Source organism: Lemur catta, chromosome 11 (assembly GCF_020740605.2).
Source record: "Lemur catta isolate mLemCat1 chromosome 11, mLemCat1.pri, whole genome shotgun sequence".
Classification (NCBI taxonomy): domain Eukaryota; kingdom Metazoa; phylum Chordata; class Mammalia; order Primates; family Lemuridae; genus Lemur; species Lemur catta.
In genome coordinates this window covers 74,080,968-74,107,418 of record NC_059138.1, presented here as the reverse complement: position 1 = coordinate 74,107,418, position 26,451 = coordinate 74,080,968, and the positions used below count along the sequence as shown (strand labels likewise).

The 26,451-nt window shown below is 40.6% G+C and overlaps 1 protein-coding gene across 2 annotated transcripts in view; it reads left to right on the top strand.

Annotated features, from left to right (window-relative positions):
* The window catches only part of JAZF1 (JAZF zinc finger 1), a 383,233-nt gene that overhangs the window by 175,739 nt on the left and 181,043 nt on the right, over positions 1 to 26,451 (top strand). For both annotated transcript variants that reach the window (XM_045564807.1, XM_045564806.1), the window contains exon 2: positions 12,811 to 12,883. In XM_045564807.1, the coding sequence (XP_045420763.1) occupies positions 12,811 to 12,883 (73 nt within the window). The remainder of the gene's footprint in view (positions 1 to 12,810; positions 12,884 to 26,451) is intronic.

Sequence of the window (26,451 nt, the reverse complement as noted above, 5' to 3'; positions counted from 1 at the left end):
TTTTAAAATAAAAAGGGCAAAAGAAAGTCCAGAGTTGCTTCTCAGAAGCCCTCCCGCAGAAGCCAAGATTGTCCGGAGCCATCTGCCAGATGCCAGGTAACTGGGAAGGGCCAGGGACTTCCCAGACGCCCAAATTCACACCATCAGCGAGATCAGTCCGAGTTACAGCTCAGCATGTGCCCCCACTCATTAGCAAGTGGAACGAGCACACAGCCTGCACAGAATCAGAAGCAATAAATCCCTGACTAGTGCATAACCTCTGTGGCCGGTGAGCCTGAACGCTGTGTTCCTGGCTGCCACCTGGGCATGGAGACAGCGTGCTTGATCCCCTCGCTGGCCAGGCAGAGCTCCTTGGATCAGACGTCGACCTGAGTAAGCTGTGCCCTATGTGCACTTACGTTTGGTAACTCTTAGGAAGAGCCGTCAGGTCGCTCTGTGTGCAGATGTTCAGCTCTTTCTGTGGCTTCTCTCTCTCTCTTTTTTTTTTTTTTAATAATGACTGGGCTTCCCTGGGAGATGGGAAATAACGAACGTGATTCCTTTCGCCAAATCCTTGACAAAACTGGCTCCCAAGATGGAAAACTAATATGCTTGGACATGGCTTGATTTGTTACCGAGGTGAATAATAACAGCACAGGAAAACCACACTGGTTCAGGCCAATCTGACTTACAGAAAATTCTGAGCCACAGAACAACTCAAGTGATGCAGCCGTATTAATTTTAGGCACACACTGTGAAGAAAATGACCGAAAAATAGATGGTTCCCCGTCAGAGGTCTTGTCAGAACACCCTTACTGACTAGATGAAAAACACTCACAGTTCAAGGGTTGTTTGTGATTTGGTTTTCAAAATACATGAAAACACTAACTTGTCTACATAATTATTAAGCTTACCAGTTTTAATATAGAAAGTGAAGATGGAAAAAAACCTAACTAAGCCCCAAATGAGGTTTGAATTGAAAAGATTTCACTGGACGTTGAACTTATTCATAAAACTTTTAAATCATTTTCAATAATTCATTTCCAGTTTCATGATTGCCTTTTCAGTTTGGAAAACAGTGTAAACTATTGTGTTTAATAACTTTCCCAACCAGTTCTCTATCCCTTTTCTGGTTTTTAAGCCTTCTTAGAATGTGCAATAGTAATTCTCAACCTCAGTTGCATGTTGGAATCTTTGGGGATGGATCCTGGGCATCAGAATATTTTGAAAGTTACCCAGGTGATACTAACTTGCGATTCTGGCTGGAAACCATTGGTCTGTAGGTATTTGTTGGTATAGAAATGGCTGAAACCACAGGAGACAGACTCGCAGATAGGATCCTTAGGCATCGGGTCTTAGGCTTCTCGCAAGGGGGTTTCTTAGCTTGGGAAGACCTATTCCAACAGGCTTGTGAGGTTCCTCGCTCTGTGGTTATCCCTGCCCTTTCCCTAAAGTCCTTCCAGGTACTTAAATCGCAAAACATGCAAACAGTGAGTGATTCCTATACTTTAGCAGAAAAGCAGATATTTCTGTACTTGATCATTCTTAGGTCAATATAAGTTACATCCTCTAGAGTCTAGTCTACCTGAGAGCTGGGACCTTTATTTGTTGGGGGCAGGTGGTAGGATCTTCAGTGCCTAGCACCCAATACTTGACATATATACCCTCTGTAAATATCAGTTATTGATTGTTTTCATCTTGATTATTTTGTGTTTTCCTAATTGGGTTTACTTCTTTATCAACTTTTTTCCTCTAGAATTCAAGCTTATCCTAAATTTATATTTTGGTCAAGAGAGAGGGAAGGAAATTTCTTTCTATGCAGATAGGAGAGATGTCACAGCGTATGTAGGTTTCAAATAAATGCGGTGCATGATGTCAGAGCTGCCCTTTAAAGGGAAAAAATTTTTTTTTGGCAGATGCGGGTGAAATGGGTTACAGGAAAAGAAGAGAAACAAATGGGAGCAGATCTGCATGAATAAATATTCAGATGGAGTCCCATTCCTATGTCTGTGTTTGTAGGTGGTGTTATTACATGTAGTATTGGGTGATGGAAGTTGTGCGCACTCTCATTTTTCACTTTAATTGCCTGCCTGAAGAGATCCTGACAGTTTCAAAGGTTACTGCTGGTTGTATTGTTCATAACTCAGAAGCAATGTGCATGTGCAATTTGCTTCATTATTGCCCACTAATAACTAATTCTGGAGAAAGTCTTAAAGCAACCAAAGGAGCCATAATTTGACATGATGGTTTTTTCCTCCTCTTTCTCCCATTCTTCAACCATCCCAACTTAGAGTTAGCCATAGGTGCTGTGGTGATGTGGGTGTGATTTTACTCTGATTTTCTTTTCCTTTCCATGAGTTTAGTATGATTTGATTTTTTTGAGGTTTTTTTTGTTTTAATCTAGAAAAATAAGTCAAGACATGAAATAGTTTGTTTCAGATTAGAGCTTCTGGTCCAACAAAATAAACTAACGTTGGTTATTTTGTGTTTCAGTTAAGATTTGGTTTGGCTTCATGAAAAACCATCAAATAACAATGGCTTAAGTGGAAGAGATGTTTATTTCTCTCACATTAGAGAGAAATAAAGGTGATCAGTCCAGGAGCAGTGTGGGGACCTGATTGGGGATCTAGACTCCTATTGTGGTGTTCTACCGTGTGTGACTTACGTTCCCAAGGTTATCTCATGTCCAGAGTACTTGCAGGAGCTCCAGTCATTTTTGCAGTCAGCCTGAAGGAAAACTACCACAAAGGAAGGTACGTGCCTTTAAGGAGGGTTCCTGAAGCCTTGCATCCTATTGGCCAAGACTTAGTCACATGGGTGCACCTGGCTCAAGGAATGCTGGGAAGTGTGGTCTTTATACCAGGCAGCCATGTTCCTAAGTATTATGGAGGAAAAAGGGGAAACAACTCTTGGGCTGCAGCCAACAGTCCCTGCCACACTTATGTGAGTGATGAGTTCTTAGATTTTCTATGCATCATTATGCCACATAAAATGGAGATAATCTACAACACTGCAGACTTCAATTTTAAAACACTTTTGGACTGAACAACTGAGCAGTTGCTATACCTAACACATTGCTAATTTAATCCTAGGGTGAAAGTACTATCTTTATTAACATTTTCCCAATGAAAAATACAGAGACTTGGAGAAGTTATGCAACTAGTATTAAACCGAGGCAGTTTGACTTGTGTGGAGTTGCACTGTAGTCATAAGCAACACCAAAAAGTGGGAAGGAGGTTTCCAAGGACAGGGTGATTATAATAGCCTTGGAGACTCAGGTTCCAGATCAGCTAACCCAGGGCCAATTTTGTGCTTTTTTCCTCTAGTCTTTTGTACTCACTCCCTTGTGAAATGAACTGTTCACTTGGTTTCAGATGAAGTACAACCTTGGCCTTTTCTTTATCCCTGCTGGGATTCTACTGGGCCTAGTAGGTTCTCAGCCAATACTTGGCTATGTTATATGATAACCGAGTTTTTAATCAGGGTAGTTGGGGTTTTACTGTATATCATTGTTTTGTTTTGAGGCACATGCTCTGGTTCAATTGCCTGTTGGAATGTGTGGCGTTATGGTGGGATTCTTCAGCACTTCAGTTTCTATCTGTATCATGAGTCCTTTATCTCTCCCTTTGAGGCCTAGACATCTTGGTTCTGCAAAATATCTTGCCACACATCAGAAGCAGACCTCATTTTCTCATCTACCAAACCCTTTTCACTTTCTAGTTATTTCTTTAGTTTTGGTAATGAGATACTCTGATCTATAACAAGAAAAATCTTCTATTTCCAGCCCTATTTTCACCAAATCTTATATTTCTGCTTCCCAGTTTCTCCCCCATCCTCTACACCACCACTGTTTTTTTTCTTAAAACACAGACCATATCAGTTTATACCTTTAGTGGCTCTGCGTTGCCTGCAAAATTAAGTCTGAACTCTTAGCATTTCAAGCCTCTTGCAGAGTTGCAACTGCACTGGACTTCTCACCAGTCTCTGCTGTTTTCTACTTCTGCTCACCTGCTCTCAAACTATTTTCTATGCAGATTCACCATTTTCCTCATCTTTTCTGACTGCAGATTTTGTTCAAGGGTCACGTAAATTTTTCTTTCAAGAAGTTTTCCTGATTTCCACAGAGAATCACATTTTGTTTCTAGAGAAGTTAGTACATGCCTCTATAGCGACACACATCATAGTCTGTCTTGGATTATTGTTAACTATAAATTGTGTTCATCTTTCTTGCTCAGTTGTGAACCTACTGGCTCAGAATTTCCCCTGACCAAATCGCACATAGCAGGAATTCAGTATGTCTTTTTTGAAATGAATTCCATTTCTTTGGCTCCCTTAAGAAAGCCAGAGCTCTCGTCCAGCTCCAAACAACCTCCGCACCATTCTTCTTTTGTTGCCTCCTGACCAGCCTTCTGTCCTCTTGATTTAGACCACAGAAAATAGCAGGAATGATCACCTAGAAGCAGTTTAGGAGTGATAGCACCATTCCTCATGATACTGATGTAGCTCTAAGGCAGGGTTTCTCAACCTTGGCATTATTGACATTTTAGGCCAGAGAATTCTTTGTTGTAAGGGCTATGCTATCTGTGTGTTGGCGGATGTTTAGCAGCATCCCTGGCCTCTACCCCCTAGAAACCACTTGCACACACAGACACACACACACACACCCCAGTTTCTCCAGACATTGCCAGGTGTCCAAGGGGGTGGGGGGAGGAGAGCATGAGCAAAATTGCCCACGACTCAGAACCTCTCTTCTTTTATTTATTTACTTTTTTTTTTTTTTTTTTTTTGAGACAGGGTCTTGCTCTGTCACTGGGGCTGGAGTGCAGTAGTACAATCATAGCTCTCTATCACCCCAAACTCCTAGGTGCAAGTGATCCTCCTGCCTCAGCCTCTGGAGTAGCTGGGACTATAGGTGCACTTCACCACACCCAGATAATTTTTCTATTTTTTTGTAGAGACAGGGTTTCACTCTTGCTCAGGCTGGTCTTGAATTCTTGACCTCAAGCAATCCTCATGCCTCAGCCTCCCAAAATTCTAGGATTAGAGGCGTGAGCCACTGCACCGAGCTTCAGAACCACTCTTCTAAAGTATCTCTGTAACTGATGGATGTTGGCTCTTCAACCCTACTGCTTTTTCATGGTACCCACAGACTTCTCCCCTGTGCTTTCTGCCTCAAACTTAATGCCATTTTTAGGTTTCCTGCCCTTGCCTGTGAATGACTCCCTGTGCTCACTCCCACCAAAACCTGGCTCAGTTCCCAGTCATCAATAAAGCCTTCTCAGAGTAGCCCTATCTGCCCTCCTTCCCTTGTTATTCTGAATTTTGCATCATTTTATAGCCTTCAGCACATCTGTGCTTGGTGGTATGAATTTTTTATGTAGATATCTATATATCCTGATACAGTCATTTATGCATGATTCTGTTTTCGTCTCCTGTCTGTCTGACTCTCCTAGTCAGAACTGTTTCAGTGGGATGCTTACTTTTGTGTCCATTGTGTTACTGCATGTCCAGAGCATTCATTTGTTTATTCAGTGTATATCATAGTGGGCACTGATTATTTACAGAGCACTGGGCTTAGGATTTATGGCTTCTAAGACCTGGACCCTTTAGGAGCTTGCATTTTAGTGGGATGATAAGACAGATTTGTAAATATGTATAGTACAGTGCATGGTAGAGGTGATATATGGGCCAGAGCCTTGGAAGATGAGGATTTCCTTGGGCAAACAGTATTGGGCAGAAGAAGGGGAAGGTCTCCTTTCCATAAACAGATATTTCCCTTCCAGCCCTGAGAGAGGAATTTGCGAGACTCATTTTCCTGCCTTTTCTTTTGTCATTTAGCCTCACCCACCAGCAGCTATCTTCTCTTCCAGATACCTCCTTATAGACCGTTTTCATGGGCAGAGGTGACATAGAAGCTTCTTTATGGTCTTTTGTATTGTATGCTGCTTCAATCCATCATCAGTTACATTTCTGTGGAAAGCAGGCGTGTATATTTGTGTGTGTGTGCACACATGATTGTAGGATTAAATGGGACCAAGTTTTGGTCTTACTCCAGTTTGAAAGAATTTTATTGTTTAGTCTCAGCACCCCAAGTCTTCGGAGCTGCTATATACAGATGTGTAGGTTGGATACTTCACAGACTTGCCTGGCAGCCATGATGGTCTCCAACAAGTTCTCTTGTCAAGGTGTAAGAGAGAGTGGTGAGAGCTTTGGTGGATAAATCACACCCCATCACCAGTGAAGAGTATGTACTGACAGTGTCATTTTCATAGATATGGAGCTACACATCTTATACTGAGGGAAAAATTCAACCAGTCCTAGGAGTTTGATGGGTTGGTAAAGAGGTAGAAAATATCCTACTTAGAAACTATCTATTTCTGATAACTTTAACCCACTGGCCTGCCAGAAATAGGGAAGACTGAAACATTCTGTTTGTTTATAAATCAGCCTCCTGGAGCGTTGTCCAAACAGTTCTTGGTTGAATAATGTTTATTCATTCACTTGTGGCAAGACAACTCGGGCTACAAATGTGAACATGAATTCTTGTTTTAATAGATGGTGTTATTGTGCCGCACAGTGTCCCCGACTTTTAGATATTTAACTCATAAAGTTTACGGCAGCACTTAACTGCATCTGGATTTCACATTGAATTTGGGAAAGCAAGAATCTCACTGAAATTTGCACTGACTTCCCTGTAATGGAAATTATGGCTTGGGAAAAGTTTCAAATGACGTGTCTGTAAACTAAGGAAAAGTTGATCCATTCAAAGACTGGTTACGTGCAATTGTAGGATTTTTTTTTTTTTTTTTGAAAGGGCCATTGCCAACAAGCCGTATTTATTTCAGCAGCTGAAGTAAACTAGCCATGAATTAAAAGTTGGTCTTTGTAAATTGTTGGCTCAACAAATTCAGTCTTACAAGTGGAGTGAAAGTCACAATAGAACTATGCTTAAGAAAGCTGTGAAGATTGTTTATATGGAGTCCAGTGATAGAACTGGATGGTACTGAATTGTCTCCAGAGAAGAAACAGCCTTTTTAGTGGTCAGAGTGCTGGCCCAGTAGGACTCAGGACATAGTGCTTCTGGTCCCAGCCCTGCAAGTACTGGGTTTGTGTAAGTAGATGTGTCACTTAACCTCCCACACCCTGATTTGTTTGTTCCTTTGCTTATGTCTGCCTGCCTTGTTCCTTCCTCCTTCCCTCCCTCTTTCCTGCCCTCCCCATTTGTTTGTTTTGGTATCTCTCATTCAGGTTCAAGATTTTTCCTCCAGTGTCTAGTGATCATTCCTTGACTGTTCTTAGGCTCATATTTAAAACCAAGGCAATAAAAGGCTGCTAGGAGGCTCTAGATGGAGGCATGGTTGGAGCTTGTGGACCATGCACTTAACTGTAAGGAGACCATTTAATGAGAGAATCACCAGGTGTTGGCATCTGGCAGGCTCTTCTCTGCGCCCGCTTAACTGAATCAGAGAAGAATCCTCCTGACTGGCTGCCAGTGTTCTTGGGAGCAGTGGAGACAGCATATTTCCATTTTAACCGCTCTGTTTTCAGCCCTGTACTCTCCCCTCCTCTTTGTTCCTCCACCATGCTTGGTGCCCGCTTCAGTGTCCCTGGATAATCAGCCTTTGAAACAATCCTCCTATGGACACCTCCAGGTCCAAGGCCTTTCAGAGCTCTCCAGGGCATTCAGCTCCTGGCCCTGGGCCTCATCCACTGCAGGCACTTCAGGTTGTAGCTTCATCTATTCTCTAGGTCTCTTTCTACTCCTATGTGGGTTTTCCGTCTTTCAAAACAGAAGCTGAAATAACTTGTCTGCTGATGTCTCCTCTTCCTTTCTTCTATCCTTGGTGAGTCTTTTATTCCTTTATTTCCACTTTAGTGGGGCCTTGATGAGGGAAACAAATCCCCTTAATTAATCTACCACCTTTTACCCCAAATCTTCAATTTTTTCATAAAATTAATTGATCAGTGTATCCATTCGATAATTACTTTGCATCTCCTGCATGCCAGGCACTGAGCTGAGTGCTGGGAAGAGGAAAGAAGTTGAGACAAGTATTTCGCCTCTGAAAAGCGTGGAAGGGGGAAAGGGTATATCCAGGTAGCGTCTGTCCAGTGGCACAAGAGTGGTGATAATGCTAGGAAGGAAGTAGTGCAGAGCGAGGAGGAGGAGGATGTGGCAAACTCTGCCCAGAATGTTGTGGAAGGCTTAGAACAAACTCTAAAACTCTGTGGCTTTACAAGTTCAACAGCTGGGGGAAGAGTGAGAAGAGACTGCACCCATTCATTAGTACTGAGCGATTCCAAAGAAAAGTGGTATATCCAGCCCAGATCTTCAAAATCCCACGTCTGGCTGGGTGGGCGTTTGCGTTTCTAGGGTCTTCAGTGCTGCAGATCCCCCTGTCTTCCCATGGTCTCAGGCCTCCCACGGTGGCCGTGATCACTTAGGAAAGAATCTGATGTTTGGAGGATACAGAGTTTGAAGTCAGCAAGGGGCGTGATATCATGTCTTCCCCTCACTGTTGCCTCCCAGCCTGCAAATAGCTCATGACCCATAGAGACCTGTTAGTTTTGTTGAGACGGGAATGTGACTGGTTTCTGACTTTCTTAAATTATAAGTAGTTCCAGGTACATAAAATCCCAGCAATTTAGCTAAAGCATAGCCAAAGCCCAGGAGCTCAATAATTAGCCTCAGTTGACCCAGCAAATTACCCTGATAAAGTTTTTGTTTAGGCTTGAAGATAGCACTACCAAAGACTATTTATCGGAATCCAGACACTTGGTTGCCATTGGTTTTCAGTGCTGGGGACAGCAAAGCCAGTGAATGAGGCCCTGCGGATTGCATGAGGTGGCCTATGGTGTTTGCCTTTCCTTGGTCACGTCGCAATTCCAGTTCCTTTTGAGAAGAGTCTGAATGCTCTCCTTTCCTTCTTTCTCCCATCTGCCTTGCTGTGTTGCTTGCCACCTGAGAAGCAATGGGAGCTTAGTGCTGTGACCTCGAGCCCTTTGCAATTTGAGCACTATGAGTCACTAGAACCACATGAGCTACGGAAAGCTTCCACTTTGTCCTTGCGTCTGGCATCATGTAACCAAGTCCTTGTTACAGAGCTACGGATTCAAAATACTACCCTGAGATAGTAACGATAGACATGTTGCCGTCTACTTTAGAGGATACCATGTTTTAGAAACTTTCAAGTTAGTTGATAGGTTTTTATTGCTTGAGTATTTTAAAATACATTTTAATATTTGAATTCTTTTTCAGCCTTCAGTCAACTTGAAACCCGTGCGTGTGCAAGGGGTGGTCTGCGGCAGAAAACAGTGTTGTGATCTCTGTGCTGTGTTCGGCTCGACCTTGCCCCCTGAAAAAGTTTGGGTTTATCTTCCTGTTGCTTCTTAGCGATAGAAAAGCGGTGGAGTGTTGTTATGTGACAGCCATGTTACAGAAATGCTTACTGTCTTGCCAAATCGCCAGCTGAAGGAGCGTTATGTGGCTATGAAAAATTCCCATGTTTCTGTTCCACAGACCATTTGTGGAGGTAGATTACATCTCTGGGCAATTGTAGCCAATGTTCCAGTTCCACATTTTTATTGGCACCATAAACAAACAAGCCAGAGACATATCCGGGAGCTTGTATGCTACGGTCATTTCATTTTATATTATATTCCTTATTGTAGCAACTGGTCATATACAAAAACTGTCTGAAAGGTGTGGTTTATGGTGTAAGGAATGATGTGGCTCACACGGTAACAGCTCAGCGTAACAACGGACAGTGTCACTCTCTGCAGTTCATCCTGATAATGTTCCTTCTGTCTTCATCCTCGTGAGAAGTACCTCATTGTGCAGTACCTGGGGAAAACGCCCTGCTGCAAAAATCCTCTTGTCTCTCTAATCTTTTCCTGTAGAGTCTTTGGCACCAGACAGTTAAATTTCTGTCAGAGAGGAAGATGTAGTGAAGGCAGCTATTATACTTTTATTGAATGTGAAGTGCTCAAGAGCGTAATTAAATCCATAAAATGGTGAGTCATGATCACCACACACCAGCCAGCCAGGAAGCGAGTGACGGAAGCGATGTTCTCTTGTGCCCAGCAGCTGATGCTGATCCTCCAGCCGCATTCGTGCAGCCTCTCCTGATTTGTGAGCACCATGTGCCCAATTTCATTTTAAGAATTCAAAGCTTTAATGGATGTTCTTGAGATTGTCTTAGGAAATATTTAATCTTGAACACCAGACCTAAAACCTTTTTTTTTTTTATCTGTCTGGAAGTTCCACTGTCTTGTTGGTTACCAGAGTCTGCATTCTAGAAAAAAGAATCCTACCCAAGGGGCTTCCAGTCTTTTTGTCATGGAAAGGGTGGCATCTGGAAGCTTCCAGAAGTCTGTTTCCCACTTATAATTTGAGGACATGTGAGCATAAGTCTAGCGTAGGTTATGGAAGGTGTTAAAGTAAGAAACAAAATTCCAAAACCTTGCTTTGCAAATAGTAGAGTGCTGAACATTCTCGATTCTTTTTGAATCAAGAGTACAACATGCAGTTTGTGTGATTGTCAGGGGCCAAAAACATTTATTTGAGCATCAGAGAACTGTAGAATTTCATATAAGTTACTTCCTTTCTCTTCCCCAAAGAGATACCAGAGCTTGAAGAAGAAAAGAATAATATAAATGTATTTATGTACATCTATATATACATCCTAATAAAAGAGAAAAAAAGGTAGCTTGTAGAAGAAGTACTACTTAAAATATTTTTTAGAAATTATATAATTATGGTTTGTGGGAATACTGTTAGGTTGGGGGTCAGTTACAGGAATGAAGACAAAAGCAAAAGATACAAAAATGTTTATTGGTCTCTTTTTTCCCCTTTGTATACAAATTTTAGACTCAGAATGGTGTTCTTTTCTTTCAAAAGAATGTACCTTCTGTTATGATGCGTTGGATGGCTCTTCAAAGGAATGGTTTGGTCTTGTTTTTGTTTGAAAGTGGAATCCTTGTTGCAGAAGTAATGATGTTTAGTAACTCAAGTTCGGGCCCCTATCTCAGTGTGAAGCCCACCCATCGTCAGTATCTAAACTTGAGGTGAAACCATTTTGTGAGCACTTGAGAAATTTTCCTCCAAGACATTTGTAATCATTACTTTATTTTTCTTATCTTCCTCCTTTCTTCTTCTCAGTTTCATGGTTTTTATCTCCAATCTCTTGTTTCTTACCTCGTTAAACACCTAGAAAGCCCTTGCAGGATTGGTAAGTCAGTCACCGTTTGCACACGGGGACTGCCCTGCATTTCGATTTGCCTGTGTCTGTGGACAAACACCTTTCCTTGCTGAGCATTGTTCCACCAACTCCTCTCCAGCAAGTACCTTCCTCTCAGAAACATGGATATGCATTGGGATTACAGCAAACTTAGATGAGCGTCAGGTTGTGTTTGAAAACTGAGTTTCCCCTTGAAGAGTAATTTCCTTGTATTTAGAGAACCACTCATTGTACGTATAGGCCAGTGTTTGAGGAAGAGCCTCAATTGCGAATATAATCATTGTAGGAGTGGGAGGAAACGCCAAGTCACTGCTCTGTTCTCATCTGCACTGCCAAAACCTCATGACCCGACTCGATGGAGCCATTTAGAGAATCTTTGTCTCTTGTTTCAGAATTTGGCTTTCAAGGACCTGCCGTGGCAAAGACCCAGGAAGCAGGATTTCTGAATAGTGTGTCCCTGAACTTCTTGGCATTGGAAAAATGATAAAGAGAACATGAGATTCTTAACTTTTAACACTAGGAATAAAACTGGCACTGCTGTCCTGTTTTAGTCTGGGAGTTGAAAGTGTTGCCAATTGATTTTTACACTATCATTTTTGCCACCCGTGTTCTCTGCCACTGTGCCTGCTCCCCCAGCCCCATCAACTGTTAATACACTTTGGAGTTAGTGCATGTATCTTACCTCTACCATGTGCAGTAAACACTTCCTGTGCAAAGGTGCTGGAAACAACATCTGTCATTACATCAAAGGAGGTGTGCCTGCCAAGTGCAGCTGGACAATTTCTAATAATGAGATAGTTTTACACGAGGTTATAATGAAAAGGAATCAGTGTGAGGTGTGTGAACCTTTTTCGAGGAAAATAAAAATGTATGCTTACTTTCCTCCCTTTATGTTCTTACTATATACATAGTGTTTTTGCATATGTTTATGCAATCATTTCTCTATGTGAGAAGCAGCATTACAGAGCGTTGCTATGGTGTTGAATTCTGTCTCTTCGAGGGGAAAACCCCTCTGGTGAATGAATGTGGTGTTTGTTGACGCTGAACCAGTATGAGAATTTCTGATTGGGAGTCTACAAAAGTTATAATAAACTCATTATACATTTAAAAAGGAGAAGAGCTGCCCTCCAGAATATGAATCCAAATGCAGGAAAGTGTTCAGTGAATAAGAACAATACTCAGTAGATTTTCAAATTGATGGAGCTTTCCAATGGAAACTAATTTGTTCCAGCATTGAAGTGAACATAATTAACAGAGACTTTCTTTCTTAGGCCGATTAACCACCGAAAACCATGCCAACATTGTAACTGTAAGCAGTGAAAACCAATATTTATGAGGGGGATTGTGCAAGAGTTTGTGTGACAGATGGACATTTTATCACTGTTGATGTTTGGAATTCCCTTGAAAAGTAATGCAATATCTTGTTATTTATGAATGAATGAACAAATGATTGTGCTTTGCTGACTGAGTTTTCTTTAAAAAGAAGTGTACTAAATTAATCTTTTTCTCTGCTTAGCCTCTGTTACTTTCTGTTAGGTAGCCTCATATATTCTGATGCAAAACCTGAAAAATCATAATTGTGTTTTTATTGCAGATACAGATCCACGTGTTTTAGAAAAACAAGAATTACAGCAGCCAACCTATGTTGCCCTGAGTTACATTAATAGGTAAGCCATTTTCAGAATTTATAGCAACCTCCTATCTGCTACTTACTTACTTTTTAAAATGTATCTTTTTTAACAGAGTAGAAAAAAATAATGTTTTCAGTCTTAAAATGTTTGCTTGAGATTATTTAAAAGCAACCTCTATGTCGAATTTTCTGGTTTCTTTGTTGGGGAGATGTAGAATCGTAGTTCTGTGAATATGGCTGCAAACATGACTGATTTATAAGCTCATTCTGGAAGTATTTTGTATGCAGAGTTAGAATATGCTCTTTTAAATTCATGGGGAGGTTCGGGAAATTAATGGATTTACGTTTGAGTGAGTCCTTTAAATCCTGGGGTGAAGAGGTACTTTATGAATTTAAAACATTGTTGGAATATCAGAATATAGCAGAATAACAAACTGAAATAATATCAGAAAGTTATTTAGTAGCAGCTCATCTTTTAGTAAAAACATTCTCAGCAACTGACCCCGTCTATGTGAAATAACATGAGTTTTTACTTAAACTGAACATGTGAGCCCAGCTTTACAGAACTGTTTCAAACTTGATATATCAGGTCTAAAAGAGGACTTAGTGTTTCAGCCAACTCAAATAATTAAGGAGACAGTAATATTTGGAGAGAACCTGAAATCAGCTTAGGTTAAGAAAACATATACTTCCAAAGTGAAAAAGACAAAGTAAAAGCAAAACTAGTTTTTAATGAGAAAGAGAAACTCTCTGCTCATAATTCAGGGACTGAATTTCTATTGACAGTCCCTTTTATATAAGGTGAAGAGTGTTTCCAGTCTTGGTAACAGAGTTGAGGTTCAGAATCAGAAGTGGAAAGCTGGGAATGAATTATCTGTATTGTTTAATTTTAGTGCCTTTTTAGAAAACTTATTTAATTCTTGCACAGATAGTGCTGTGAGTTAGAGTCGTCTGTGTTCAGTTTCGAATTCTATTATGAAGCATGTTTAAAAAAGGATCCACTAAAATAAACATCTGTTTGCATGTCTCCTTGGATTTTCTACTTATCAGCCTTCCTAAGAAGTGAGGTAGAATATCTACAGTTTTTCCTTATCCATAATTTTTTGACGTATGTTAAGTAGAACACCTTTGAAACCACATCAGATACAAATAAAGATGTATATGCTTTTCTGGGTTTCTCACAGAACCCATATTAGCAAGGGTTTTGAAAATCTTTAATTATACATTAGAGTTATATGAGTTAATATATATTAACCTACTAATGTTGGAGAATAGGATAATTAGGCATATTGATTCATTGTGGTATTGAATAGAACTTTCAATGGTGTGGCTATTGTGTTTTGGGTAAAATATGTCACCCATGTATATACGAATTTGTATGATACCCTTATTCTAATAAGGGTCTATGAAATTTTCATCTTCATTCTTTGTATGTATATTGTAAGCCATGTTGGGCAGCAGATATCTACTCATTATATAGGTGTTGTACTCACTCAAGTAATCAATATTCTGCCAGGCATGATTTGGGACTATAAAAGAAGTCAGAATAGGGACAAGAGCCACACACAGAAAACCACCAGAGAAGTTGATTCAAGTATGATAGTTTAGCATAGACTGTGCAGTAGGATGTGCTGGAATTCTGCAGAGTAAGGGCATGATCAGTGGGTGTGAAATTTCTTGGATAAGTCATCTGGGATAAAGTGAGTCATTTTTAGAATAACCTTTTATTATTACAGCTGTATGTAAGCATTGTAGAAAATTAGAAAATACAGTGAGACAAAAATGTAAAAAAATTTAAAGCATCACATTCCTACCACCCAGATATCACTACTACTAAGACTTTAACCCATAATTTTCAGATTATTTTCTAAAAATGCATACATATATAATTTTAACAAAGAGCCATACATACTGTCTTACCATCTTTTCTTTTTAGTCATTCATCTCGACTTTTTCCATGTCAGCACATTTGATTCTTATCTGATACACAGGTCATATTCATATTTCCCCAGGTGGATCAAACAGGTCCTTTCTAGGTGGTTTGTCTATTCCAGTGTCTAGTTGAGAATATCACAAGGCACCTGGATGTTTTGTCTCTCAAGTCTCTTTTAATCTGGCATATAGTCCCTTTTATTGGCAATAACTTGTTGAAGGGATGGCACAGTTGTCCCAAAGAATGTTCCCACCTTCTGGATTTCCTCTTGGTTGTCTCCTCAAGATGTCATTTGGTGGGATCCTCTGTCTCCTGTACTTGCTATGAACTGAAAGTTAGATCTGGAAAAGATGGGTCTTGAACTGGATATCTCATTATATATAGAACCCTGAGAAAATAGGGCATTTGAGAGATTAAATTCTTGCTGGCAGAGAAGTAGATGTATGTACTGGATCAATAAGTTTATTCATGATCTTTAAGTGAAGAGAAGGACTGTGTATGAAAGGTTGCCCAGGTTACTAACACCTCTACTCATGGAGGGATCCTAGCGCCACATTCATAGGATGGTACTTAACACACAGTAGACACTCCTAATATTTGTTTGTAGGTGCTAAAAAAACCTAGTAAATGAAAAAAGGACCAAGAAACAGACAACTTACAAGCCTGGCTGTAGTGGAAAGATATGCTAAAAAAGAGCCTTAAGGACCTTTGATAAGAGAAGGGAAACATACAGTATCAAAGTTCAGAAGCCAGTATGGATACAAGAAGATAGTAAAAAGGGTTAGGTAATGTGAAAGAAAATAAACTTGACAGCAATATTCTGAATACAGCAGAAAAGGGTACTATTTAAAAAAAATAAAATTGAACAAATAAAGATTTTTTTCCCTAAATCTCAGAGGGAAATAAACTGTAATTCTGCTGAGCAGTGAAGACAGGAAAAGAATGACTATTTTTCTGCTCATGTATCTGTTTATGCAACCTTGATGGACATTGAAATGAAACTTTCTTTGGCAGTAACATTGACTAACCAATCAACAGAGGGTCAGGGTCCTTACAATGGAGCTAGCTTTTTAGAGTATATAAAAAGGAGAAAATAGTTAAATAGAAAGTGTTGCCTTTATAGATACCTATTTTAAATTGCTCTATAGTCTTGAACATAATGTGTTGAACATAATAGATATTTACAGATAGAAAAAAACCCTTGATTTCCATAAAAGCAGGTCTTTTTACTGAATGGCTTAATGGAATTTAGCTGTATTTGGATTCTGCATTCAATGTGCTGCAATGCTATGTCCAGTATAGCCTCTGGAAAACCCCACTGTATATTTGTGAGAAAATGAGAGTGAAAAAGGCATATGGCAGTAGACAGCAAGCCTACACAGTTAGGCTTCAGAATCTAACCATTGTGTGGCCCGATTTGTTGGGATATCAGAGAGTTAAGAGTTAGTATCAGAGAATTTAGAGAAGTAAGAGAAGGGCTTGGAACACTAACATTGGAAAAACAAGACAGGACAGCTGGGGACATAGACATAAAATAATACAGAATAATTGCCATGCCCTAGATAATTCGAGGTTAGCAACCTAACAAGATGAAACAGTAGGAGACAGCAGAAGGTAAAAACACTTGGAAAGAGGTGACCAGTAATTCCTGTATGATATATTGCTACCACGGGATTGGGTTGAATGTGTAAGGCAAATCCTAGCATAGCAGGCCTCCGCCATGGTGGAGAAGGAAGCCTTAGCGTCTCCAGTCAATAGGAAAGAAGAACAGAGTACAGAGCACACAGGACATTATCCTCCAATGTGACTCACCAGTGAGGCAGGGGATGGGTGAGCTTCTGGGTCAAGTCAGGTGAGTCTCCATAAAATGTTGCTGAAAGCACTGGGCTGCCTCTGGGTGTGTCCTTCAGCTTGTTGTCTAAGCAGTTCAGGTGGGTGTCTTGAGTTAACAAGGTAGCTTGTAAATACCTTGTGACTCCCCAGAAATTGGTAACTGACTTAACTTGAAAACATGATAATGAGCATGACCAAGGCTGTTAATTATACTATATTCTCTGCAAAATGTTTTTATTAAAATAATACAAATTGGAGTTTCCAAATTAACTTTAAAGTTTATATATATTAAATAGCATTTGGTACAAGATGTAAAGAATTATCATGGCTAGATACAATTTGGTACATTGATCCATTTCATGTACTACTTAATAAAAGTGTGATTTTTTTTTTTCTTTTTTTTTTCCCCTTGTGGGGGTGGGTCTTGCTATATCACCCAGACTAGTCTCAAACTCCTGGCCTCAAGCAATCCTCCCGCCTTAGCCTCCCAAATAGCTGGAATTGCAGGCATAAGCCACCATGCCTGGCAAAAATGTATTATTTTCTTTTAACTAAGCTACAGCTCTACTCTAATTCTCTTTGTAGGACACCCTGTACTGCTTGGTGCAGTCGTTGTAGGATTGGCCTTGTCTAAAAATGGTTTTTATTTAGTATCATATTTTCTGTTAAACAATAAATTCTAAAATGTGTTTCACAGCACAGTAATTCCAAGGCATATTCACTAGTCTCCCTCCCTCTATTCCTCCTTCTCTCTCTCTCTCTCTCTCTCTCTCTTTCTCACTCACACACACACACACACACACACACACACTATTCACGATAGGGTACTGAAGTCATTAAGTGTGGAAATACTGAGTTAAATAAAATGGGTTTCTTTACTACAGAATTGATCAGATCCTCTGCTTTGCTGATATGCTTCTTTTTTTTTTTTTTGAGACAGAGTCTCACTCTTTCACCCTGGGTAAAGTGCAGTGGCATCATCGTAACTCACTGCAGCCTCAAACTCCTGGGCTCAAGTGATCCTCCTGCCTCAGCCTCCCGAGTAGCTGGGACTACAGGCACGTGCCGTGAAGCCCAGCTAATTTTTCTATTTTTAATAGAGACAAAGTCTTGCTCTTGATCAGGTTGGTCTCAAACTCCTGAGCTCAAGCAATCCTCCTGCCTCACCCTCCCAGAGTGCTAGGATTACAGGCGTGGGCCACCATGCATAGCCTGCTGATGTGCATTTTAAGTTTCCAGGAGGAGTATATAGTTCTTATATCTACCTGATCTCAGAGGACTTTTTCTTGAAGCGTCTGATGGGAGTAGGGTTCTGAATGCTAGTGTTGGGGGTTGCTGGAACAGTGTCACTTCCATCTACCTCCTCAACTTCCCCAAGGGACCTTGAAGCCTTTTCTTCAGAATCGCTTTTTATTTTTCTGATTCAAAACAGAGAACCCTCATTTTTCTCATGATCAGTTGGGGAAAAGAAGGACAAAATTTTGCACTAATAGGTAACTCAATCAACTCTTGTCTCTCTTCTAATGGTGATCCATCTACTTTTCATAACGAGCTCAGACGCCAAGCTGGCTTCTATTAAAAATAAAGCTTTTATTTTTTTGCTTAGAAACTATCACTTTTTTTTTTTAACCACGTGTCCAATGTATTTCTCGTCTCTTTTTCTTTGAAAAATATTATAGCATAATGTAGTGGTTAAGCAGGAATCAGACTGTTTAGGTTTGAGTCCTGTCTCTGTTCCCAGATTGGTGTCTAACACATAGTAGACACTCAACATATATTTATTGAATGAATGAATTTGTTTATGAGGGAATGAGTGAGTGAGTGAGTGAAGGGCTAATTCTGAGAGCTTGTAGGGGCACTTTTGTGTGAAACCAGGAGGCTCTACTGCCCACGTGCATTGAGAGAGCTGTATGATGAACGTGAAATGTTGTACAGCTTTTATTCAGCATCTGTGTTGCATGCAGTGTAAAAATCAAGGCCATCACTAGTTCTCCTTCCATAAACAACTGGACATATTTAGAAGATAACGGTTTTCAGGCTCTAGACAATAGGCAGTGCAAAACTGCGATCCCCGGGAGGAAGGAAGCTTGGGAGGTAAACCTCACGGTCAGCTGGCTCTCACTGTCTGACAGCAGTGTTCTGACTGCAACGGAGTGAGCTGGAGCCCAGGCAGAGCACAGCACGCCCACTGAGCTGAAGAGGCAGAGGTCAGAGCTGGGACAACTAAGTTGGGGAATCTGTGTGGGTATATGTATGTGGACGGGAGGGGGACGCACCTGGAGATGAGGGAGCTATGCAGACTTTCCACATGTCTGTAGGAGAGTCCTCCAGGAGTCCATGGCTGAGGGTGGGCTACACATGTTTAGGGTAAGACTGAGTCTTTGCGACAAGGATGAGAATGGAACAGACAGACCCTGTTGCATTCTCTCCCAGCCAGCATAGACACAACTTATTAACACCTTTGTTATCCAACTGAGATAGCAGAGAGACTTCAAATTAGAAATAAGGACTTTGCTGTAGCGTATGGCTTGTGTGAGAGCCACTACAGCAAGACCTGAAACAAAACCTCCCCACAAGATCCTCAGAGGAGACAGAGTTTGGAGGTGAGTCTTAACAAGTTAGAGAGTCTTGGGAAACATTTTGGGCTTTCCAGAGATTGGCGCCAATAAAATCTAGGCCTATGCAAGTTCAATATGATCACCCTGAAATTGAACTGCCTGCTAGAACAAAATTCAGTAGTCTTCCTGGGAATGGGTCAGATATCACAATGTCTGATACACAAGAAAAAATTACTAGACATGAAAGAAGCAGGAAAGTCTTCCCTTAGATAAGGAAGACAAAGGAATCAATAGAGACTTTCCCTGAGATGGCCCAGGTATTAGATTTAGGAGACAAAGACATAAAAGTAGCCATTATAAACATGTCCAAGGACTTAAAGTAAAAATGTACAAAATAAGAGGTTGTTTTGAATGAAAATAAAATCAGTCTGGATGCTTTTTTTTTTGTCCTTCTACCAGAATTTGAACTGCTTAATGAAAGCTTTCTTCCTCTTTCTTCCCACTCCAAAACCTCACCTAATCCTCCCAAACCCTCACTCTTGCTATTTCAGTTGGACTCGTTTTTGCCAGATTATAGTCAGTCATAGCCTCATAAAAAATGCTGTAATTAGCCAAGTGTGCACTGGCCTATTTTTTTTTTTTAATACAAACAAGCCTGAAGCATTTGATTTTTTTAAATCTAAAAGTGGTGATTTTTTTTTTTCATGAGACCACCTGTTTATGGTCTTCTGAGAGCAGGCATATTTATTACAGTACAAGACATGCTTTCCTATTTTCCTCCTTTGTCTACCAGATCTGAAGTTCTGCTGTGTGCCCCAGCCCCAGATTGAAGTTTGTGGCCTAATGCATGCCATAAACATGTTGCATGCTGTTAGGTCTCAAACACCAGATGTCATGCTACCATATTCTTAGCCTATGTTTTTATGGACATCAGTTGAAATAAACCTGAGATGGCCGCCTGCCAGATTTTCCTTGTAACATCTCTAACCTTATTCGGCCTGCTCATTGTGTTCTGCAAAGACCATATACTCTCAAGGGACACTAGGAAGCTGGAAGGAGAGCCCTTATGTGACATTTTGGCTTGCTCCAACACAATTAGGTTGCATTGCTGGCACAAAACGCATGGAGGTGAGCTGAGTCTTGGCAGACTGCGGTGATATGATTCACTTGTTAGGAACTGGGCCTTCAGTAGTCTCTGTAGTCTACAGCTTGTTCTTGGGGCAATTAGTGTTTTACACAGGTTGCTTATACAACTGAATTCACATCAGACCATTTTTTAAATCTTCTTTTTGTCCACTCTTCAGTATTTATGACTAGTGGTCTTTTTATGCATCTTTGAGCCCAGCTCAAAGCTGCATTATAATTTTCAAAATCTTCAAACTTATTGCAGGTCAATAGAGATCCAATAATGCAGAAACCATCTAGAAATAGACTTGGATTTCCTGTATTTTTTCCTATGTAGAAATCCATTTCATGGACTTTGTCCTATACGTTCATTATCTCAAATTGAAGTTTCCCTGTTGACCAGAGTCTCCAGAGCTTCCTCTTCTTGTGTCCTCTCCTGGGTACCACATTTGCCTTAAGAGTTCGAGGGTCTCCGCCCTTCCTGCCTTGAGTTCCCTCCATATTCAGGTTAGTTGCTGGATTCAACTTTGAATTTACCAGTTAGATTAATTCTCTTTTCCCTATGACTTTGACCACTCCTTATCTCTGATCCTCAGCCTCAGGTAAACCTAACATGTGCCTTTCTACTCAGCAGCTGCAGAGAGTTGCTACAAAAAAGTACGTAACAGCATGATTCGTCCCACTTTCACATACAATCTTTCCAACCTTAGCTGGACCTTTGAGGTTGTCCCATAATCTCTTCTTAGGTTGAAACCTTGCTAAACTCATCACAATTCAGTTTCAAGTGTTTCATACTGTAGTCAAGTTCCTAAAGGAATTCCCCATCCCCTCATCAGCAAATGCTGTCTGTTCTGAAATCCTTTCTTCTCTCGTGCCCGTTAACTTGTTCTGTCCTGGTTCTTCTTCTGCCTCTTTGCCGTAAAAATGGGCTTCTCCCTAAGTTCTGTCCCTAGTATTTTGCTCCATTCTATGACCTTAGCGATCACCTTTGTGGAGAGGACTTCCTGACCCCTTATCCTGTGTTTCCTCAAGTCCTCATTTCTAACTACCCCACTACCTGTGAGTACGTGAATGTTCAGTACAGGCCCAACCCGTCCATTGCCAGCCCATTATTTGCCACCCCCCTCCAAAATGGCTCCTCTTATTTGGATTCATAACGTTATTTAATGGTACCCGCCCATTCATTAGTGTAGGAAGCTTGGCGTTAATCACATTCCAACCATCTCTTTCCCTCACCCCTATTCCAAATAATCAGGCACAAAATCTGTAACATCTGCATCCTCATCGCCTCTTGAGTGCTGACTCTGCTACTGTGCACTTACTTGAGGCTCTAACTTCCTGTTTTGGATTGTCCTAAGAAATGATCAATCTCCCTGCCTGCCTCCTTTCTCTCCACTGAACCTTGTCTACTACCAGCTGTCGTCCAAAGATCTCTTGAAAGTATCAGTCTGTCAGCACCATGTTTTGTCCTCAGCTTATAGTGTCCCTCCTCTTGTCTCCTCTCTTCTGGCTCTGGTAATCCTGTTCTTCAATATCGACTTTTAACACTACCTGTCTTATGAAGGGTCCTCAGCCTCCAAGAATGAACTGTTTAAATCTTTACGTTCCTTTTTCAAAATCGTAGCATTAACACATTTTGCTATGACTATTGAATAATATAAATGTTAAAATTGTGTACAAACGTATTTAATAGCTTCCTCTTCTCTTCCCAACTCCCTACCGAGCCTCCTTCCCTAAGTTAAGAAATGTTAACATCATGGTAAGTATCTCTTTGCATTCTCCCTTATGTGCAGACACATATATAGGGGTTTGATTGGTTATGGCATTTGTTTTTATAAAAATGGGAGGGAGCCTGAAATAAATGTTATCTATGCATTAATAATACATATAATATATGCACATACACACATTCTTCTTTTTTTAATTTGACATCCTTTCAGGTCAATAGAGATAGATCTAAGTCATTCTTTTTAATAGCAACATTAAATTCTAAGATATGGATACATAATGATTTGTTCTACCATTCCACTATTGATTGTGGATATTCTGGTTGTTTTCAGGTTTTTTTGCGTTTTTCACCAGTAATAATAATCTTGCAGTGTGGATTAACCCTTGTTTGTTCTACAGGCTTTGTACTTTGCTTGTATTTCTACTTTAGGAGGATCTAAGTCAGGTCACCTCCCTCTCCTGCCAGTGGCTTCCTGTCGCATGGCCAGTGTGGCTTCTATTACCAGGTGCCCTGCACTTCCCCAGCCTCACTTCTTACCACTGTTCTCCTTCCCCCAGCAAGAGCCGCAGCACCTGCCCCTTGAGTGCAGGGAGCTCATGCCTGCTCTAAGGCTCTTGTCCTTGTCGGTCCCTCTGCTGGGACGCTGTCACTCCAGTCAGAGCTTCACTCAGTTCACTTCCTCCTTTCCTCTCAGTCCCTGGTCAGATGTCACCTGCAGGCCTTCCTTGATTTAAATAGCATCCTGTCCATCCCTCTCTGTGCCCTAACTCTTCTTTACTGTTCTTCATAGCATTTATCACCACCTAAAATCACACTGTTTATTTAACTGTCTTGTTGAGTGCCTGTCTCTCACCCTCCGGAATATGAGCTCCAAGGTGGCAGGGACTTGGTCCATCTTGGTCATCACTGCCATCCTCAGCTCCTAGAACACTGTCTGCACACAGTAGGTGCTCAGTAAATATATTTTGAATAAATGCATATGAATAATGATTACAGTTTTATATGTGTGTGTGTGGTGTTGCCCTCCCATATGTATCTTACTAATCTTTCTGTATCCTGTCCTGACTGTATGGCAAGTACTTTGCACGTGGTATGAAATTAAATCACAAAGTGGCAAATTATAACACAAGAGATGACCTTGGAGATTCCCCCTCCACCCCCACCATACACATTTACAAAATGACTCAAGGCGCTACGTCTCTCTTATTTCATTTGGAAATTCAGATTGCTGGCAGTAATCTACTTGATTTATCGTTTTCCCCTTATGTGCAACACCTCAGAGTTAATTAAGAAGACCATGAATCTTCTCTCGGTAGCTCTAGTGCATTCCCATTTGCAGAATACTCTCATATTGCTGAGACTGTTGATTTGGGACTCAAGTTGAAACATTACTTAATTTTCTCACATTGAGGTTCATTATGCTGAGTCTAAAGACTAGTCCTGCCTTTGAAGGCCCTCTCACTGGCAAGCTTTAAAATAGCTCTGTGTTTCTAGGTTCTAAATAACTTGTTCTCATTTCCTCCAGCATGGCCAAGACCTTGCCCATTGGCTCAAAGCAGTGCAGCCAAGTCAGCTATATGTCCCTGGAAAGGCCTCCCCATCCTCAGCCACAGTGTAGACTCTTCCCCAGAGTTCTCACCTCTGGCCTATGCATAGGTCGTTGTCAGAAATAGCAGTTTAGACTTTGAAAGAGAAGATATCCACATGGCCATACCATCACCAACAACAGGCAAGACCATCCAGCAAATGAAGAGAGTCGTGTCATATGAAAGCATTAACCTAAAATCCTTGAAAGAACAGAGATAAACTTTCTTGAAATTGTTATGTTAGGAAGAATGAAATGTCTAATACAGAAAATGAATTCCCTTGTCTCATCACTTTCAACACAGATTAGCTTCCGGCAGTTGAACACCTACTATGTGTGGGACATTAGGCAATGCACTTCACTGTGTCACCTGTAATCCTCACAGTGACCCTTAGTCTTAGCTCTTATCTCCCTTTGACACTTAATGAAATGGACTCCCAGGGAGGGTGTGGGAGCTCTTAACCTTTCTTGTGCTTTGGACCCCTTTGTCGATCAGGTGAAACTTGCGGCCTACTTCCTAAAATGATGTTCTTGAATTCATAAACTAAAATATGTAAGATTACAGAGAATACTAATTATATTAAAATGCAGTTGTCAAAATTTTGATAGAGTAACACGTGTGCTGCTTTAATAAGGCCTTAAATGAGAAAGCTTTGGTACTGGATTAGCAGCTTCCATAATTGTAATTAGTGATGAGTATAAAGAATATACTGAAATATTTGAGATATAGCTGTCACAGTCATACTGTGATACCAAAATATCTGTGACTTCTACAGGTGTGAAGTCATAGATACTGCAAAAATACTATGATTAGTTGCATATGCTCATGATTGAGAGAAATGCTACATTTCAGTTAAAAGTTAGTGAAAATAATAATGTAAATTTTTTTTGTCTAAGTTCAATCTCCTGAATTCCACCTGTAGCACCTTTAGGTCCACAGACTTCAGGTTATGAATGCCTGAATTCAGTGTCACAGTTTCTAAGTAGTCAAGCTTTTAGAGGTGTGTGGTTCTGACCCAAATTTATGTTACTTTGCCATTTCTTGGATGTTGTATTGCCTCCCATACTAATGCCTTGCTTTCTATAAGAGCTTTCACCTTCCTTACACTTCATCACACTCCCCTGGGGGGTAGGTCATGGCAGAAGGAATAATAGCTAAAATGTGTGTAACCCTTCCTAATTTACAAAGAACTTTCACAGGTATTTCCAGGTATCTGGTTTCTTATGAAGTCATGTATTTTCTCAAGTGAGCCATGATTCTACTTTAAAAGATTGCTCTTACCCCCCCCCCCTTTTTTTTTAACAAAGATCAGAGAAAGTCAGTGACTTGCTCAAGTACACACAGCTAGTCAATGACAGATGGGATTTGAACTCCCAGGTGTTTTTGTTGTATATCCCTATTTTTACCATTATTCTGGATTGCTCAGATCCTCGGGTAGAAAGATGTCAAAAGACTTCTCTAAATACCATGTGGAATTGAGGCATGGCCAGGATAAGGCCCTGTCTGCTAGTCTCCATCTCTGTTGTCTTGCCTCATGCATGTTGCCTCTAGAAACTTGCAGCTCAGTATTTGCACATCCATAGTTCTCTCATCGGACTTGCAGACCTTGTGGAATTACCAGACTTGAATAATTTAAGTGCTAGCTTATATTTTATGTCATTGTCTCCAGTTGCTGATAAAACCAAACAACAATCGAGGAGCATTTTTTCATTCCACCCTAAGCAGGTGGCAATTTAGTCTTTGGTCATTGCACTCACGTCAGCCTTGTCCCAGGAGCTTCTTTGCCTTGCTTGATGTGAGTTAGTGCATTTTCCTTGACAATCAGTTCACTCTGTACCGTTGCTAAGGCCATAAACGTGATGTTCAACAAGCAGAAGCCTTCCCTGTGGCTTCCACCTTCTGTGATCACCGAAATTTCCCTGCAGATTTAGGTGACAACATGGGTCCTGTGTAATTTACAGATGGTGGGGCCAATGTACAATCAGTTCTTGCCAACTTCTTCTCTCCCCTAATGAGATATCATTCAGCATGCCAAGAGCAGAAATTAGATATGGCTTTTAGAGTTGTCCCTGCCTTCTTGGCAGTGTCTGTGTACATTTTGTCTTGACTCTGCTAGGCTTGCTTGGCTGACTCAGTCTTTCAAGTTGAGAAAATTTAGCAGTGGTTAATAGTTGTTCTCAGAAAGCACAGTATCACTTTGGTAAATTGTGTGCTTCTATATCTTCGTATCAGATATTGCCCAGGTTTGCCTTTTGCCCAGTCTAAGGTCAGCAAAAAAGGATATGTGGTGTCATGATCCTGATGCCCACAGAAAGAGTGCTTTGGTACCCTTGGGTAATGGAGGCCATGTACAGATGCCTTGGGACTGGTAGACTACCACAAAGAAATAGAATTCACTGTTGGTACAAACTTGATTAATTTCTTTTTCATTTTCATTATTGGCATGGATTCATTTGGAGCACATTAGCTGAGAAGTTGCTTAGACTTGTTCTTCCTGTGCTCGTACAAATATCTCTGCTTTCTTTTATTGCCCATTTTATCATTGTGTTCAGCACCAACCAGATTCAGTGATGTACAGTTCTCCTGGGCCAAATAAGTATGATGAAAAGCTGGTTTCTATATTGCATTAATCTTTACTAGACAGCAGACATATTTTTGAAAACTCAAAGCCAGAATGCTTTTAATAATAAAGGTGTATTATGCTCTTACCTCATTTGCCTTTTTTGAAAATAGTATTTTCCGGTCTTTGGCATAGATCTATCTTAAGGGCCAAGGCATCAAGGTCTTATTTTCTAGAGTTTTAAAGGGGCATGTGCATATTTGTATATCATATCAAAGTCA